We start from the raw sequence: 17,885 nt of genomic DNA on the forward strand, positions 1-17,885 counted from the left end.
GTAATCCACTTTCTAAATCCGCAGCACAACGGTACAGTTCATAAGTAATTCACTTGTTAAATCCACAGCACAATGGTACAGTTCATAAGTAATCCACTTGTTAAATCCACAGCACAATGGTACAGTTCATAAGTAATCCACTTGTTAAATCCACAGTACAATGTTACAGTTCATAAGTAATCCACTTGTTAAATTCACAGTACAATGTTAAATGATACGGTACTCAAGTTCTTGAACAATAGTAATCCAATAAATAATTCATGTGCTTGATAGGTAATCCACTGTTTGTACAGTTGCTGAAACAAATATAAATAACTAAAAATGACCTTAGGTAGTGACGACAAGAGAGGTCTAAGAGTGACAGCGCTCTCTTATTAACTGTGCTGTTAGACAGCCACAATATGAGTGTGTCATTAGAATTATGACGAGCACTCGATGTAGATGATTCTTGAATATGTAAGCTACTTCGACTGACCATATATCAGCTGTCTTCAAACGATGACTTGAATGACTTGTAGTACTAGATTTTCACCCATACAGGTTGTAGTATCACGGTTGTCTAGTTTCACCCACACAGGCTGTAGTATCCAGGTTGTCTCAGCATATCATGTTTGATCTCTTTCGCTTAGGATGTTAAAAAGTAACTTTGAACAATGCTGTGCTCCTAAAGCTATCTCAACTGGTGTAAAAATACAACCACATAAATCAGGCTTCCAGATAAATGACACTTAGGACAGTAGTCAACTGGAAAAGTTGAAAATACAGCTCAGACAGGAACAGTTCAAATTGTTCAGTTCATCACAGATGAAAAAAAATAGCTCGCTAGCGGTAACTGTGTCATGGCAGGTCAACATGACATGTAGTAGTAGATCTAGATACCAAGTGTGTAGTCAAAAAAAATTTAATAAATTCTGGATTAGTTGCAATTCATGTAAAGTTCAATCTTGAAGTACAAGTTAAAATAGTAGGCACAGTTAACTTTCAATTTCAGCTCTGTTTTCTGTTAGTAGTGTTAGACTAGCTGAAGATAATAATAATGTCACTCTTGGATCACGTGAATCTCACTTGAAAAATTTGTGTGCTGGTCTCAATAAATGTAGATCTAGGTCATCTCTATAATTTTGAATGTGTCGCTGAACGACCAAATGACAAAAATAGTAGAGTCTGTAATAATCAGGTTTTAGCTTTCTTGCTCGCTGAGTGGCGCCATGATTTGTGATTTCTGACAATAAATGACTTGCACTTTGGACACTTCTGACACCATAAATGTCGTTTTCTGACAACACTTCTGACACCAAGAATGTCACCGTGTTGTTTTATATGTTATGAATGTGGCTGTGGTTATCAATGTAGGCGTGGTGGTGACATTGGGTTCTTGTTACAAATCACTGAATAATGAAATGACGCTGGGTGTAGCAGATACAATAAGTTTAATATAACACCACATAGTGAATACACCATACAATTCGACCCAGGAATGGTCAGTATTAATCCAACAGTAATATACGAATATCACAACTTAGTACTTATTCTATAACCAACTACTTTAAACATCTAACTCTACTGCTTATATCTTAAGTGACTCAATACAAGTGCTTGCTACCAGTTCTCTATGTGGACTGACTGCCTTTAACTCTCTGGTTCACCTAAGGTCAAAAGTGTTCACCTTAGTGCTACATGGGTTGTGAATAAGATTCACAATATGGAATTAACATACACAATACAGAATTAGGGTTTCTACTCTATGGCACCAACTTTGAGGTGGTGACATCCAGCTCCTCCATTTGTGGTGGCTTTATGGGATGAGCCATCCGTGTAAACTCTGATCCACTGATTGCTAGGGTAATTGGTATGTAGAAAACAGTTCACTCCATCCGTGTAAACTCTGATCCACTGATTGCTAGGGTAATTGGTATGTAGAAAACAGTTCACTATTTCCTTGAGCTCTGTTGGTCTGTTATCAGATTTTCTATTTATGTTTTCAATATGGTCCCTTATAGTAGGAAGAGGGCTTTCGTCCCAGGGTGGAGATTCATTATAGTTTATTGCGGATTCCAGAGTAATTTTTTCAAGTTGGTGTTTCATTTTTAGGTTTAGAGATTCCTGTATGAAATTGGTCCTTTGGAGACGGTTTTTGTGCCAGTTTTGTGCAGCGGTTTTCTCCATAGCTCTTATGGGTGTTGTTTTCATTGCTCCTGTCATTATCCTTAGACCAATATTTTGAACCTTGTCTATTTTTCTTAGGTTGGTTTGGGCTGCTGAGCCCCCCCCCCCATGCTGTGGTTATAAGAGAAATAAATCTGAATAGTATTTATTTAGAATCTTGTCATACTGATTATTTTGATAGTGACTCCATATTGTCTGTGTTTTTATGCTTTTTTTCTAAGTTTTGAATTAATCATTTGTTTGTTAATGCATTGGTTAAAAAACAAAAGAGGACTATTGTTGTTTTTTTTATTTTTCCTTTTTTATTTGCTTTTATCAACAGGAGCGGAAATTTGTAGTGTTGGCACAGAAGCTGGAATGTTTGCTATCAGGGCTCATAGGAAGATGGCTACAGAGAAAGATTTTCTGGAAGCAGTAAATAAAGTCATCAAAGCCTACGCCAAATCTAATGCAACTCCTTGCTACATGACTTACAATGAAATCAAAAGAGTAGCTTGATAGAAATGGCTACTAGAGAATCAGTACAGAACTTGTGTTTACTCACTGATCTGATTTTAAACAAGTGAATCATTGTTTGTATTCATGATGTTTTATTTCAACTTATTAAATCATGGTATTTTTCTTATTAAATATGTTGTCAGTGTGGTTTTTACTTTTGTCAGTAATTTGTTCCATCTGGATGTTCCTTTGCAATTTAAGATTATTGCATCCCAAACCTCCTGCAGGATAGCTGGGAATGAATATGGGCATTTCATCTAGTAGGGTAGCTAATAGAAACTGAACATGAATGAACTAAATCAGTGTGCTTGATACTCAGAGCATTAAAAAGCAATGCATGAACAGTACCCAGATGTGTATTAATATCAATTGATAAAGACACTAGACAGCATTATGAAAATAATTCTTCAAAAATCAAGTGTACAGAAATAATGTTTTGGGTAAATAGGTTGGCATGTCTTGAGCTTATTTAAACCATAATTTTTTATTTTTTTTTAAATTTAGACAATTAGGTTTCAAACCAAATTATTTTTATTGAAGTTTGTAAAATTAGGCTTCTAATTACTACTTGCAGTACACAACAATGGCTGCATTGCATTTATAAGTACTTGCTTAAATCAATAAGATTTTAGCATTTCTTGTATAACAGTTAACAGTTAGTTGAAAATGTAATAATGCTGAAAAATGTGCTGCAAACAGTAACAGAGGATCTAGACATTTAAATATTTATGCTAAATAAATTTTAACTTTGGGATCTTGTGGTTGAGAGGTTAAGTGCATCTCTTCCAAACTGAGGGGATCTAAGGGTTCAAATCTTGCTGAAGAATGGTATCTTTGATTCTTATGATGCCTGAGCCCCTCCTGCCCGAAGCTTACTGGTTAAGGCGCCAGTTACTCGCCTTTGTCCTTTCTCCTGTTAGTGAGAACAGTTCCGCCGGACTCAATATCTGAGCCACACGTGAAGGCCAGGAGTTGGACTGGTTGTCAGAGGCTATTTGAGACGCATGCCAGTTGGAAGCATTTTATAGGTAGTGGAGTTCTTACATCCATTACCACTCCGGCAATGACAACCTTGCTGGCTACACACCTAGGAGAAGGAAAACTCTGAATTCAAACCTCTGTTGCTTTGCAGCTATACCCAATCATGGGCTTCGGAAGTCAACCCTGAGGAAAAATGAGCTGGCGACCCTAAGGCAGTTTGCAGCACCCAGTGCTACACTCTGGCAGAACCTGCGACGCTGCTAACCCCAAACAGTATCGGCACTGCCGTTCCTTTGGATACATCAGTTGCGTGGAGAGGGGGGAACTGATGTGTGGGCAACATCCTTCCGACCACAGCTAATGCCCAGGAATTCATCTCACCGAGATGATCCATAGGAGGCAATAGAATGATGCCTGAGAGTCCAACCAAATCTATTGGGCACCAGACAGCTGGGGAAAGTAACGCTGGTTGGTCATTGTAGTTATTACAGGGTCATTATCTATAGATAAAAGTTGCATTGTATAATACGATTTTTACAATAGAGTTGGGTGGCTAATATGATTTAACACAATTAAACTTAAACTATAATTCACAAAAGTGGACTAAACAAGAAGATTGAACATATTAAAACTCTTTTATTGTCTCCCCTACCTAATATTATTTTCTCTAACATTGAACTGGTACTCTTATTTTCAACTTTCTAGGCCATTTATAGTATGGTAATAAATAAAATTTACGATGTTTCACAAAACCAATGTTTATGTAAACATCTAATTTATACATCTCATGACTTTGACACATACATTATATAACAAATAGCAGTATTAACATGGATTTTAATAGCCAAGATGTAGGTTTTCAGTAAGCGTTGGGCGGGAGGGTCTCATTAGTCTGGGCTTGCAACCCACCTAGCAGAAGGAAAAGTGAATTCAAACTTCTGCTGCCTTGTAGATATAGGCCTACCCAAGCATGGGAAATGTTTCGTCAAGCCGGTGACCTTTTGGCAGTTTGCTGCACACAGCGCTACATCTTGCCAGAGCCTGCAAGGCCGCTAATCCCAAACTGTTTATCTCGTTTGCAAAGAATTACATTATAGGCTTTTAATGTTATAACTCACACAACTAATGTGCCCTTAAAATGTATTGTTGCTTAAATAAATTCATTTAATACTATCAAATTTAGGGTTGTGTTAAAACAAGTTTTTAAAACTACTTTAACAGTAGGTAAAATCAGTGTTTTATCTTTAATGTTTTCGCTATTAGGCTATAAGTAAACAAATCTTGTAAGACGCTCACAAACCATCATCTTCTCTCTCTGTCTCATGTTGAAGAGAGATGTTGTGAGTCTATTTTGAACTTTTTCTTTGAGAATCTTTTTTTTTTCAAACCTTTATCTTTTTATCAGGGTGACATCATCTCAAATGATCCTCCAACGTAATTGGTTTCATATTGTCATAAAAAGCCACTTAAGCAACCTCTTGTTTGATAAAAAAATAATGAATCCCAATTTAAAATAGTCAACGCTGTACAATCTACATTTCTTTTTTAACATTCGGGCGTGTCAATCTTCGTAGTTTTGATTCCGTAGACTGTGGTAATTACGTTACCAATAAGTTAAACAATCAGTTGTCAACTATTTTAAGTTTCGGATACATGAGGAGCCATCACTGGCGAAGACCTGCTCCAGTAAGTTCAGTCATCATAAAGATTTATATGGCTCCTAAGCTGAAAAAAGAAGATTGGGCATCATAAATAGACCTTTTAATCTCTTGCACTTGAAATGAGATTGTAACATTTTGAGTTTGAGTGTGTCCATGAGATCTGTCATTAATTAATAATTTACATGCATATGTATTTATCACATCAAATCATCATTAGATTTAATTCCATTTTAATTCTGTATGGCTCTTACTTTAACAAGCTATGCACAAGTTATGTCGTCGTGTTGAAATTGTGTAACTTAAGGTCACTATGATCCCGCGGTGGTATGTGCTGTTGTTCACATCTGACAAAGAGAATTGCCAACTCGATATCAGACTTTTGTTTTCACTTTCAATAACGTTTTGGTCTTAGCTTAGGTTACTACAATCGAGTTGTTCCATTGCAAGTCAAAAGTCTAGGTCAGTGATCAATGCTGGGGGTGAAATTAAAAGTAAGTGGGTTCCAGAGAGAGAGAGAAGAAAGGAAAGAGAATGATACTGATAGCGATCCGTTCCGATTCAGTAGGCTATTAACAGAGGTATTAGTTTACGAGACTAAACGCTAAATCAGGTTTCTCTTATATTTTAAGAATATGCAGAAAAAAATGCAGATTACAAATATGTAATTTGATTTCCTCGGAGATAAATAGTTTTTAAAATATAATTTTTTAAGTTTTATTTCTTATTACCATATATTGTCATTGGAAATAGCCATTTTGGTTTTAAGGCTTAATACTAGACTATCTCCCTTGAATAACTTGCCAACATTTTTCTGTTGCTGTTTTGTCTTTCTTTCTAGCAGCTATTAGATCTAATATTAAAATTCATTAAAAATGATAGCATAGAACAAAATACTCTTTTAGAAAAAGTTATTGAAAAAAAAGAAGAAACAACTTCATCAATTTATTATTAAAATTTTTTTAGACCTTCATTTCAGTAAATACACTTAAAAATGCATAAGTTGACAGCATAAGAACAAAAATCTCTTTAAAAAAAGTTTAATATAGATAAGGGATATAAATGCTTAAAAAGAACATGGTGGTCAGTAAATGTCTCTGGTAACTCTGGTTAGTAGGGTCTACCGTCTACGGTCTAGACTAATTTTTTTTTCAAAAAAAAAACAAAACCGTGCACTTACACCGTCTATGACTATGAGACTATATAGATCTACTTAAATAGTATGTTATATGTAGAATCTATACTTATACTACTAATACTAGGTATATACTTTAATAATCTATATAGATAAGATCTAGATCTATATAATATATTGAACTATATAATTATTTATTAAATTATTATTAATATTAATTATTATATTATTACTACTAGTAAAAAAACTAGTACTGGTACTAGATCTAGATCTATATAGATCTAGATTTCTATACTATGAGTATGAGTATGATTTATTATCTATAAAAAAATAATGTGTTCAAGTTCAGTATAGTCTATAGATCTAGACCTAGATCTAAGTATTCTAAGTATACTTAGGACTTAGACGACTTAGTCTTAAACCTAACTAACTTCTTATTTTCTATAGTTACAATTACAATAGTACTAGATCTATATTTATAGTAGGCCTACTTATAGTTATAGAGTCTAGACTAGATATAGCTATGATATAATTATAATCATAATATAATAATATTATAATGACATTAATTAATGACAATGAATGATCATCATCCGGTTATGATCATGATATCTATCTCTAGACAGTCTCTAGCTCTACTAACTACTAGACTAACTAGACTAGTACTCTTACTCTAGACAGTCTAGAGTCTAGAGCTCTATCTTGTATTACAGTTTACAGTCTTCTGACCTGTGACCTACTATACTAGTAGTTACTACTACTAGTCTAGAACTAGAGTAACTAGAGATAGTAGAGTCAGAGATCAGTAGTAATAATAATACTAGACTCTAGATCTTGTAATAGTAATATTAAATAGGAAGTCTAGATAGTAGATATCTAGATCTATCATCTATACTTTGTCTATAATAATAATAATACTAGATCTCTGACACTAGACTAGCTAGAGTCTAGAGTCTTAGTAGGGTAGTGATCTAGAATCTACATTATAATTATAGATCTAGATACTTTTTTTTTACTACATTACATTTACATAAAATTGATACAAGTCTAGATCTAGATCTATAATCATAATAATCTATAATATAAATATACTTATATAGTCATAGAATATTATATGATATGATATATAGAGACATAGATTCTAGTTCTAGAGACAGTGACAGAGAGATCTCTAGTCACTCTAGAGATTACATTTAGATCTAGATTATGAAATTCTATATATATCTAAACTATTCTCTCAGTATTTTTATGGGATTGAAGCTCACATTATATATGAACTTTCACGAAGCATTGTATTTATAATACTATTACTATGTCTGTACTATACTGGGTCTAAATATCTGGGCTGGGCTATTGTTACTCCTACTCAGTGTTAGGCTACTGAGTACTAGAGTCTAGTTCTAGTAAATCTACTTAACCTACTACTAATTAGATTTATTAGATCTAGTATTAATAACATTGTAAATTTAATTTATACTGTAGTGTAAAGTAGAATAAAAACTAAAAAAAAAATATCTAGGTGTAGTAATATAAGAAAAGTTATCATGGGTTCCCAATATTTAATTGATGAAATTATTAAATTAACAAAGGGAAACTCCAATGGATTTTCAAATTTGAGTTATTGACATCTAACAGTTTAATCTTAATAGATTAAATACATATCTATTTCATGCCATTTATTGATTATGTCAGGATTTCTTCTTTCTTCTTCTTCATCGTTCTCATTGTTATGTTGGAGTGTTCATATGACTAGACCAATACATGAGATGAACTGCGCAGTGGTTTCCAAATCAGGTAGCTCTCCATATAGTTTTCTTTCTATTGGGGTGATTTGGGGCCAATGTCTTATACGGGCCTCTTGGTAGAGAGAGCAGTTTTGGAGGATGTGGTCGGCATTTTCTGGTGATACTCCACATGGGCAGATTTCACTGGTTCCAATTTTGAGCTTCCGGAACATGTGTTGTCGCATTCTGTTGTGTCCGGTCCTGAGTCGTAAGATTAGACGTTGGTCTTGTCGGGATAGCTTATAGTAAGCATCATCTTTCTTGTGATTTGGATGGGAGCTCGTCCATTTCTCATTTATTTTATCTACAATTAATTTCTTCATTTCTTCTGGATAGAATGCAGAGTTTACTTGTGAGTTTGTTCTCCCACTCTTGGCGAGTGTGTCAGCCTTCTCATTTCCTGCTAGTTGTATGTCAGGATTGATTTTGACACCCAGTCAACAATTTGTCTAAAAGTATAACAATTTATTTAGATCTTTGTAATTTTGTAGATTTTATCTAATTTAGTCATTCTAGTTTATTCGACTAGAACTAAAGTTAATCTAAATTTTTTCTCTGCTTGTTTAAAATCTAGTAGACCTTAGTCTTTAGAAGTGGGCTTAATAGTAAATCTAGTTCTAGTAGTTAAGAATATAGATTATACTAATGATTTAGATCTAGTAACCAGAGTAGATAAATTTTATTTTGAACATGAAGAACTTATTGTTCTCATACTTGTTGAGATAATTCTAGGATGTAATTTTAAATCAATGAACCATTTCTTTTCAGGTAATTAAGCTGTCAGATGTCTATCTGCACATTCAAAAAACATCATTTGACTGATTTGATTTAATCATTCTAGATCCTATATAGAATTTACAAATTGTAAAATGGAAAGGCAAAAGTCAATTCTGGGAAGAAAGAAAAGAGGTAAAGATTTTTTTAAGCAGGCTAGATATCTAGCTCTGAGCTAGAGGTCTAATAACTTATTAAATTTAAGAGTGCTCTTTAAGTAAGACTAGCTTTAGAACCTGCTGACTAGACAATACTATTTAGAATCTACATCTAGTAGTTCTAGATCAAAAGTCTAAAATCTTAGTGTCAGTCAGTAGGAGTCTATGTGCACAGCAAAAAAGCTCTGGAGAAATGTCAAAAATTTCTGTAAAAAACATCAGTTGCAGAATCGTAGTAAGTTGTTCCCTTATTAAAAGAGACTCAAAAATTATAAATCATTTTTATTAATCAGGTTTTACATTTAACACTAGCAATAAATCTTACTAATTTAGTTCTCATGTGCATAGATTCCTAACTATAAATCTTACTAATTTCGGCCACAGGCGCTTAGATTCCCAGTTGTTTGATTTTGCACTCCAACCAATTTTTGTTTGTTCTGGTATGAGTGTACACAATAAATAGATATTTATTAGAATGACAAACCTCCTTTGTGAGCTAGAGAGTATGCATTGGATCTATTATGGCTTGTATCAACTGCAGCGTCACCTACTGCCACAGAGCTTGCCTTTTATTTATTTTTGAGGGCTCTGATGGCATGTTGACTCTTTTAAACAGTATGTATGCAAACATCATATTTTTTGCAAGGGAGAAGGAGAGAGCAGCATTATTTGTCTCAAGATCTTTAGCTTACCTGGGATTTGAGTTTTTCTGGCTTATAATGAGTATCTGGGCCATGGGGTAGGAGGGATATGGTGAGTCCCTTGGATGTCCTATCTATTAGCAGCATCTAGTAGCATGCATTAGTTTCTTTATCTATTACTTTTCTATCTGGCAGGAGGCGTGGTGGATGAGCGGTAAAGCGATTGGCTTCTGAACCGGGGGTCCAGGGTTCGAATCCTGGTGAAGACTGGGATTTTTATTTCGGGATCCTTCGGCGCCTCTGAGTCCACCTAGCTCTGATGGGTACCTGACATTAGTTGGGGAAAAGTAAAGGCGGTTGGTCGTTGTACTGGCCACATGCCACCCTCGTTAACCGTAGGCCACAGAATCAGGTGACCTTTACACCATCTGCCCTATAGACCACAAGGTCTGAAAGGGGAACTTTACTTTTTTACTTTCTATCTGGCAGATAATCCAATTGTAATGACTTCTCTTTCTCCTAGGATACAGTGGATTTGAGATTAATTTGAGTTTATTTCAGCAGCATTTGCTTAGTAATTAAAGGATGTTGTAGGATTGTGCTTAAACTGTAGAGCAGTAATAGAGCTACACATTTGCATATCATCCAACAACCTTGTTAGAATGAGCTGGAAGGCTGTCTAGAAGACTATCTTAAACATGTCATAGAAAATTGTCTTGGAGTTCAGTATGTGCACATTGTTGTAAATGAGCAGATCATTTAGATGTTGACCTATTCTCTTGAACACATTCCAGCCTTGAAACAAGTTTTTTTCTGGTGCTATAGCATGGGTAATTTCAAAGTACTAAAGTATCCTTGTGGATAAATAATTAGATGTTATTTTATTGATTTCTATATTGGTGGACTCACTCTCAACACCATGGCCCCTTATTATTAATGAAACCGGCATGTTATTTAGAATTTGCTTATTGATTTGAATTATAATAGTTATACCAAATTGTATATTTTTACCTACATACATACATTTCTATGGCAGTAAATCATAATTTGGTAGTAAAAGAAATTAATGGTATGCATGAAGAGAGATACCTGACCATTTCTTAAACGGTTCCCGGTCACTTCATCCCCGGTCACTTCATCCCCGGTCACTTCATCCCCGGTCATTTCATCCCCGGTCACTTCATCCCTGGTCATTTCATCCCCTGGTCACTTCATCCCCCGGTCACTTCATCCCCCGGTCATTTCATCCCCAATTAAATATTTTATATATAAATATGATTATGTAGAATGCTTTCTTTTTTACATTTTATGACATATTACTAATGCGTTTATAGTGTTTCCTCTTCCACTTTGTATTCTTAATGAGAAATCTAATATTGTATGGTAAATCTGGATGTGTACTTATCTATAGCGTAATGATTAAAGGCCAAGGTGTAGTGCAAGTAGTGGGAATCTTTTGAGAGATAGAAGTGCGATTAGAATAATTATGACCTTGCCGCTGATAACTTATCATCATAGGCCAAGGTGTGGTGCAAGTAGTGGAAATCTTTTGAGAGATAGAAGTGCGATTAGAATAATTATGACCGTGCCGCTGATAACTTATCATCAAAGGCCAATGTGTGGTGCAAGTAGTGGAAATCTTTTGAGAGATAGAAGTGCGATTAGAATAATTATGACCTTGCCGCTGATAACTTATCATCAAAGGCCAGGGTGTGGTGCAAGTACGACCATGTTTCACTTTATTTAATTTTTCAATCGCTCTTTCTTGAAAATGGGCGAGTCATTTTTAGCCTTGTAATAAGGTTTTATTTTTTTCTAATAAAGGCGGACTTCCTTATAAACATTAAAGTTACAAATTGTGTTATAGGAGTTTATTTCTATCGATATTTCATTTCTGCATGTATATGTAAGTATGTATTTTGTTTATTGACATTCACTTTAGATAGCGAAACTGGTGGGGGGGCCTCTAGTTATGTGAACATACCCGTCATGATGAGGTTCCTATAGCCTTAAAATTAATTGAGTGCTTATTGGAAATAATCTTGCATGTATATTTAGGGTGTGATTCTCTCTCTATATATATATATCTCTTTCTATCTCTCTGTCATTTAAATAAAAAAGGAATACATTAAATATTGCTCATTTAATGCTTTTTAAAATTACAATTTGTTAGATAAAATTATCAGACGATGAAAATATCAGGGGATGAAGTGACCGGGGGATGAAGTGACCGGGGAATGAAGTGACCAGGGGATGAAATGACCGGGGATGAAGTGACCGGTCACCTCTTAAACATAAAGGCAATAATGAAGCTACAATGGCATCCTCCCAGATTATTGATATGTAATTTTCCTCTGCCATTATAATTTTTAATATGAATGACACTGATAATAAATCAAATTCTGCATGCAGTTAAAATAAAATATTTTTAGGACATTTATAAATTGATTATTTTCTAAACTTCTATGTTAACTTTGTGTTGATTGTAGGTCCAACTGCAGCCCCTGGAGATTTCATAGCACTTGGTAAGCAATCCAAACCAAATGACAATGAAGTAAAACGTCCAACCAGTCCACAACATATGGTTTCACCAAGTGGGTCTTCAAGTTTAGCTAAAAAGCCTAAATTGACTATGCCATTGTTTGGTTCACTTTCTAGAGGGCATACTGATGTCATGAGTTCAAGTTCCTCCCAACAGTATGATGAAATAGCTATTAATGGTAGGTCATTATTTTATAAAGTTCTTCTCAACATCTTAATGAAATAATTATAACCGTCAATCTATTACTTTAAAAAAAAAATAATTTTTGAAATAGTATAACTTGAACATTGTTTGAACATCTGAATATGTTTAGAGCTAGAGTCTCACTATTTTCAAACTTTTAAATTATAAACACATGTGTTAATACTTGTATGTTTTAGACATGAATTGTGACACCATCCTCTTAACAGAGAGCCCTAAGCTTTTAGTCTGATGAGTTTGATAATTTTGTTTGAAGTGTCAGTTGAATGGTTAACTATTTTATCCTGGCCTCTATCAGGCTGGGTGATGTAGGCTACATGTCAGCTTTATGGACAAAGCACACTGTAAAACTATCTAGCTCATCTCCTTATATGCTAATAAATATTGGAGACATCCTAATGGTAGTCAAGAGATTTATGAAATCTAGAAAGGTGCATAGCTTCATTCTTCTAGCTGGAAAACTCGTGCATATAGCGACATGATTTTTTAAACTAGGTGGCAGTATAAAATATATGGCTCCTTTTGTCTCGAAAGGCAATGGATGCGCCCAAATGAGTCACTGGTTTTGGCTTAATCTTGAGACGGGGCAGAATCTGGTGTGGCTAATCAAGCCAATTCTAGAACGGCAGACTTTGCCACAATTCGTACATGTGTATGCCTCTGATTTAGGGCTAGCAGACAGGGCAGCTTTCTTTTTATCCCTCTTGATTAAAGCCGCTTCAATTCTTTTGTTCTCAGCAAGGGTTGTCCCATCACGCACAGTCTGTCTCCATGCACTCCGGTCTTTGGCTATGTTTTCCCACATACTTTCGCTGATGCCTGAGGCTCTCATGTCTCGCTTGCAGACATCTCTATATGTTAGTCTTGGGCGGCCCTTGGGTATGACTCCTTCCACAAGCTCAGCATATAAGATATCTTTCGTGATTCTGCCATCTGGCATGCGGGTGACATGTCCGAGCCAGCGTAATCTTCTTTGTGTCAGGAGAGCATACATGCTGTTCATATTGGCCAATCTTAAAACTTCCTGATTGGAGACATGGTCCCTCCAAGAGATGCCCATTATGCGTCTCAGGCAGCGCAAGTGGAAACTATTCAATCTGTGCTCTTGGTACATGTATGTTGACCAGCTCTCACTGCCATAAAGGAGAGTGCTCACAACACAGGCGTTGTAGACTAGGATTTTGGCATTATAAAATAACCAATGAGGAAGTGCTGTGAGAAGGGTGGTCTTTGTACCCCTATATGCTTGTGAAAGTTGAACACTGAGGCTGAATGAAGAATTAAACCCTTTCAGACTAAATGCCACAGAAAAATACTGGGTATCAGATACCAGGAAAAGAAGACAAATGAATTCATACTGTTACAAGTCAACACTTTGGCTGGCAAAAAGGAAGAATGCCTCAATATTTTGAATAGACAAAAGCTGAGCTGGTTTGGTCATATAGTAAGACATGACTCACTGTCAAAAGTGAACCTTCATGGTACAATGGAGGGAGCATGAAGAAAGGGTCAATCTGGCTGGACAACATAAATGAATGGACAGGCCTCTCCTACTAAGAACAGCTGCTGTTCGGGAAAAGTGTAGGGATTTGTCAAAGCACCCCCGCGATAAAAGTCAAGGCACAAATGATGAAATATCTAAACATTGTTGCTAATATTAGAGATATGTCCTTAGTGTAGTAACATTAGACATAACTTTGTGATTATGACATTCGACATTTCTCAGTTATAATTTTTGATCTATATGATATTGATAGTTATTCTAGGTATGTCTCTGTGATGTTTGAATCAGATTTATTTCAATGATGGTAACATTTGGAACCACTCTTGTGTGAGAGTGCATTAGATTTGTCACTGTTATGGTGACATTATTTGAAACAACTGTTACCAAATACATTGGAGCTAACTTAAGCCATTTTCTGACTTATTTTTGTTATGTGGGAAGCGTGGTCGAGAGGCCAAGTGCGCTTGAACTTGGCTTGGCTTGGCTACCTAGAAGGGGGCTCGAGGTTCGAACCCGACTCGGGCAGAGTTGTGTTTACTGAGCGCCCAAAGGCAGCACTGAAAACCAACTCCTAGATACCCCCCCCCCCCCCACCACCACCACCGGTCCACAAATGAGATTGGACCAAAAGCGCTCTTAGCATGCTTTAAGCATAAAAGTAGCGCTATATAAAAGCTATAATAATGTTTAAAAAATGTTTCACATTCATTCACATATATTTTCCTATACTTCTTAGTGGCATAATAAAAACTTTCTTTTGTAGTTGAACCTACGGAACTCTTGGGTGCCATTTTAACTGCTGAGGATGAGATGAATGATGATAGGGCTGAGGGTTTACTGTGCGGTGCTGTCAAACATCTTCGTAGGGACAGATCAAAACCTGACCAAGTTATTTTCTTGACTTTAATGTACCTGTCTAAATATAGACCTTCATTATTTACTACAGAGATGGTCATTGAAGTAAGTAGAGAATGATTGTTATGTAATCTATGAAAGGGGGAGTATTAATAACTGTGAAAAATTGTTCAACTTTTAGGTTTGAGAAGATCTTACAGTTTGCATATTATTTATTAAAAGAGAGAAAAGGATGTTCACCCACAAATGTTAATTAATCTAATATGAATTAGAGATTTAAATTGTGTTAAGTTTTTGTTATTACTGGATGATTCTGGCATTTTAAAATTTTAATTGGAAAGGGAGTTGTGTGTGGCTTTCTCAGTCTTTCTGAACCTATTGCTTTATTATTATTATTATAAATTTTTTTTTTTGCAAGTTAGTTTTGTGTTAAAAATTTATCTATTTTCTTCTTTAGTTTCTGTTCTTAAGTGCTACCAAATTTTATGAGTTACATTTTACCTTTTTACCTATCCCTTAGTCTTTTGGACCGTTGGGGCACCAAGCAAGACTCGTTGACTGTCTTTCTCCATTCCTCCCTGTCCTTTGCCTTGTTTAGAACCTCTTTCAGTGTAAGGCCGTCCATTCTTTTATGTTGTCCTCCCATCGTTTCTGTCTGCCTCTTCTTCTTTTTCCTGATACTGTTTCCTGAAGGAATGTCTTTGCACGCCCCAAAGGTCTTGTAATATGGCCATAGATTTTGAGCTTGCATTTTTTAAAATATAGTTAGCAGGTCATCATGGGGTCGAATCGCTGCAGTAACCCTGTCTCTAATCTCTAGTTTTGTGATGCAGTCTTTGATTGTGATACCTAGGATCCTTCTGTAGCATCTCAATTCCATTGCTAGGATCCTGTTCTTAAGTGCTACCAAATTTAACAAGTTACATTATTAATCACAAATACTCATTTTGTACATACAACATATTGTTTTTATATCTTCATTCTTCTTATTAAAAACATGTTTGAACACTTTTTTTTTACTATATAATCTTATGATTTACAGTTAAAACTAATTAATGCTTAATATTTATAAATCTCCAGGCTTTCTGTGGCTTACTGAAAAGAGAAATGTCTTTGACATTTAAAGCGAAAGGAAACCCTTTAGTCTCAGTCTTGGCTTGTAATGTGCTGATGAATGCTTTTGCTGAAGAAGAAAATTGGCCAGATAATTTTGTTAAGGTGAGACTTTTATAGTACATCTTTGGTATTAAGCTTCAACTAATTGATGAAGATATCCTACCTTTAATAATATAAATAATAAATTATAGCTTTTATATAGCGCTGCTTTCATGCGTATAGCATGCTCAGAGCACTGTGGTTCAACCTTTGACACTGACAACAAGCATCTCAGCAGAATATATACTTGATTCAACCTAAACTTGAAAAATGTATGTTGATGCACACAACCTAATATAAATATTAAAACAGGCACTGTAAGGTTGACACATGAAATATTTGTTCAACAAAAATACTGTTATTTACAATCTAATAGAGAGAAGGAAATCCAGTAATACTAGTCTTTAGGTTCTGGTTGAACCATATCTGATAGAGATTGTTTCATTATTTCAGTCAAATGGAAATTTGATTTAAAAGGTGTTTTCTTTCAGCCGCTTTTAAGGATAAAATCTGCTAGAGAGATCATGAGGATTCTGTTTTATAGCTTTTTTGTGAGGTTGAAATGTATCAGATATTTTGTCGTTAGGTTTTTGTTGATGATTCTCTGGGTGAACGAGTTTGGGTGGATCGTGAGGACTGCAAAGCTTTTGTTGAGAACATTCAGACAGCTTTTGGAACCAAGAAGTCAGCCAAACATCTTTTGATGACAACAGCTGAAGCTATGAGAGGGGAAAACTCCGGCTCAGGTAACAGATACATTTAATAATAAGATTTCTGATAGCTAAGGCTCAGGTAGCAGATACATAGGATTTCTGATAGCTAAGTTTTGTTGAGAACATTCAGACAGCTTTTGGAACCAAAAAGTCAGCAAAACATCTTTTAATGACAACAGCTGAAGCTATGAGAGGTGAAAATTCAGGCTCAGGTAACAGATACATTTAATAATAAGATTTCTGATAGCTAAGGCTCAGGTAGCAGATACATAAGATTTCTGATAGCTAAGGCTTGGGTAGCAGATACATAAGATTTCTGATAGCTAAGGCTCAGGTAGCAGATACATAAGATTTCTGATAGCTAAGGCTCAGGTAGCAGATACATAAGATTTCTGATAGCTAAGACTCAGGTAACAGATACATAAGATTTCTGAAAGCTAAGGCTCAGGTAGCAGATACATAGGATTTCTGATAGCTAAGGCTCAGGTAGCAGATAACATAAGATTTCTGATAGGTAAGGCTCAGGTAACAGATACATAAGATTTCTGAAAGCTAAGGCTCAGGTAGCAGATACATAGGATTTCTGATAGCTAAGGCTCAGGTAGCAGATAACATAAGATTTCTGATAGGTAAGGCTCAGGTAACAGATACATAAGATTTCTGAAAGCTAAGGCTCAGGTAACAGATACATAAGATTTCTGATAGCTAAGTCTCAAGTAGCAGATACATAAGATTTCTGATAGCTAAGGCTCAGGTAGCAGATACATAAGATTTCTGAAAGCTAAGGCTGAGGTTACAGATACATAGGATTTCTGATAGCTAAGTCTCAAGTAGCAGATACATAAGATTTCTGAAAGCTAAGGCTGAGGTTACAGATACATAGGATTTCTGATAGCTAAGTCTCAAGTAGCAGATGCATAAGATTTCTGATAGGTAAGTCTCAAGTAGCAGATACATAAGATTTCTGAAAGCTAAGGCTGAGGTTACAGATACATAGGATTTCTGATAGCTAAGTCTCAAGTAGCAGATACATAAGATTTCTGATAGCTAAGTCTCAAGTAGCAGATACATAAGATTTCTGATAGCTAAGTCTCAAGTAGCAGATACATAAGATTTCTGA

At 35.3% G+C, this 17,885-nt stretch overlaps 1 protein-coding gene and 1 long non-coding RNA gene across 6 annotated transcripts in view; one reads left to right on the top strand and one right to left on the bottom strand.

Annotated features, from left to right (window-relative positions):
- Window positions 1-2,581: 2,581 nt before the first annotated feature.
- On the bottom strand, window positions 2,582-6,183 carry LOC129924419 (uncharacterized). Its single transcript, XR_008776364.1, has 2 exons — window positions 6,035-6,183; window positions 2,582-5,370 (listed from the first exon to the last, which is right to left on the bottom strand). It is a non-coding gene; the product is annotated as an uncharacterized LOC129924419 (long non-coding RNA).
- A 184-nt stretch (window positions 6,184-6,367) lies between these two features.
- LOC106065218 (integrator complex subunit 1) overlaps window positions 6,368-17,885 on the top strand; it is a 40,280-nt gene continuing 28,762 nt past the window's right edge. The window contains exons 1-6 of one of the 5 annotated variants that reach the window (XM_056018660.1): window positions 6,368-6,386; window positions 8,991-9,131; window positions 12,285-12,515; window positions 14,806-15,002; window positions 15,978-16,115; window positions 16,639-16,798. In XM_056018660.1, coding sequence (XP_055874635.1) covers window positions 9,092-9,131; window positions 12,285-12,515; window positions 14,806-15,002; window positions 15,978-16,115; window positions 16,639-16,798 — 766 coding nt within the window. In that variant the 5' untranslated portion in view covers window positions 6,368-6,386; window positions 8,991-9,091. Of the gene's footprint in view, window positions 6,566-8,990; window positions 9,132-12,284; window positions 12,516-14,805; window positions 15,003-15,977; window positions 16,116-16,638; window positions 16,799-16,860; window positions 16,978-17,885 lie in introns of those variants that run through there. The other 4 variants (XM_056018658.1, XM_056018659.1, XM_056018657.1 and 1 more) reach the window with 4 other exon arrangements.

The sequence above is a fragment of the Biomphalaria glabrata genome, chromosome 2, assembly GCF_947242115.1.
Source record: "Biomphalaria glabrata chromosome 2, xgBioGlab47.1, whole genome shotgun sequence".
NCBI classification, from domain to species: domain Eukaryota; kingdom Metazoa; phylum Mollusca; class Gastropoda; family Planorbidae; genus Biomphalaria; species Biomphalaria glabrata.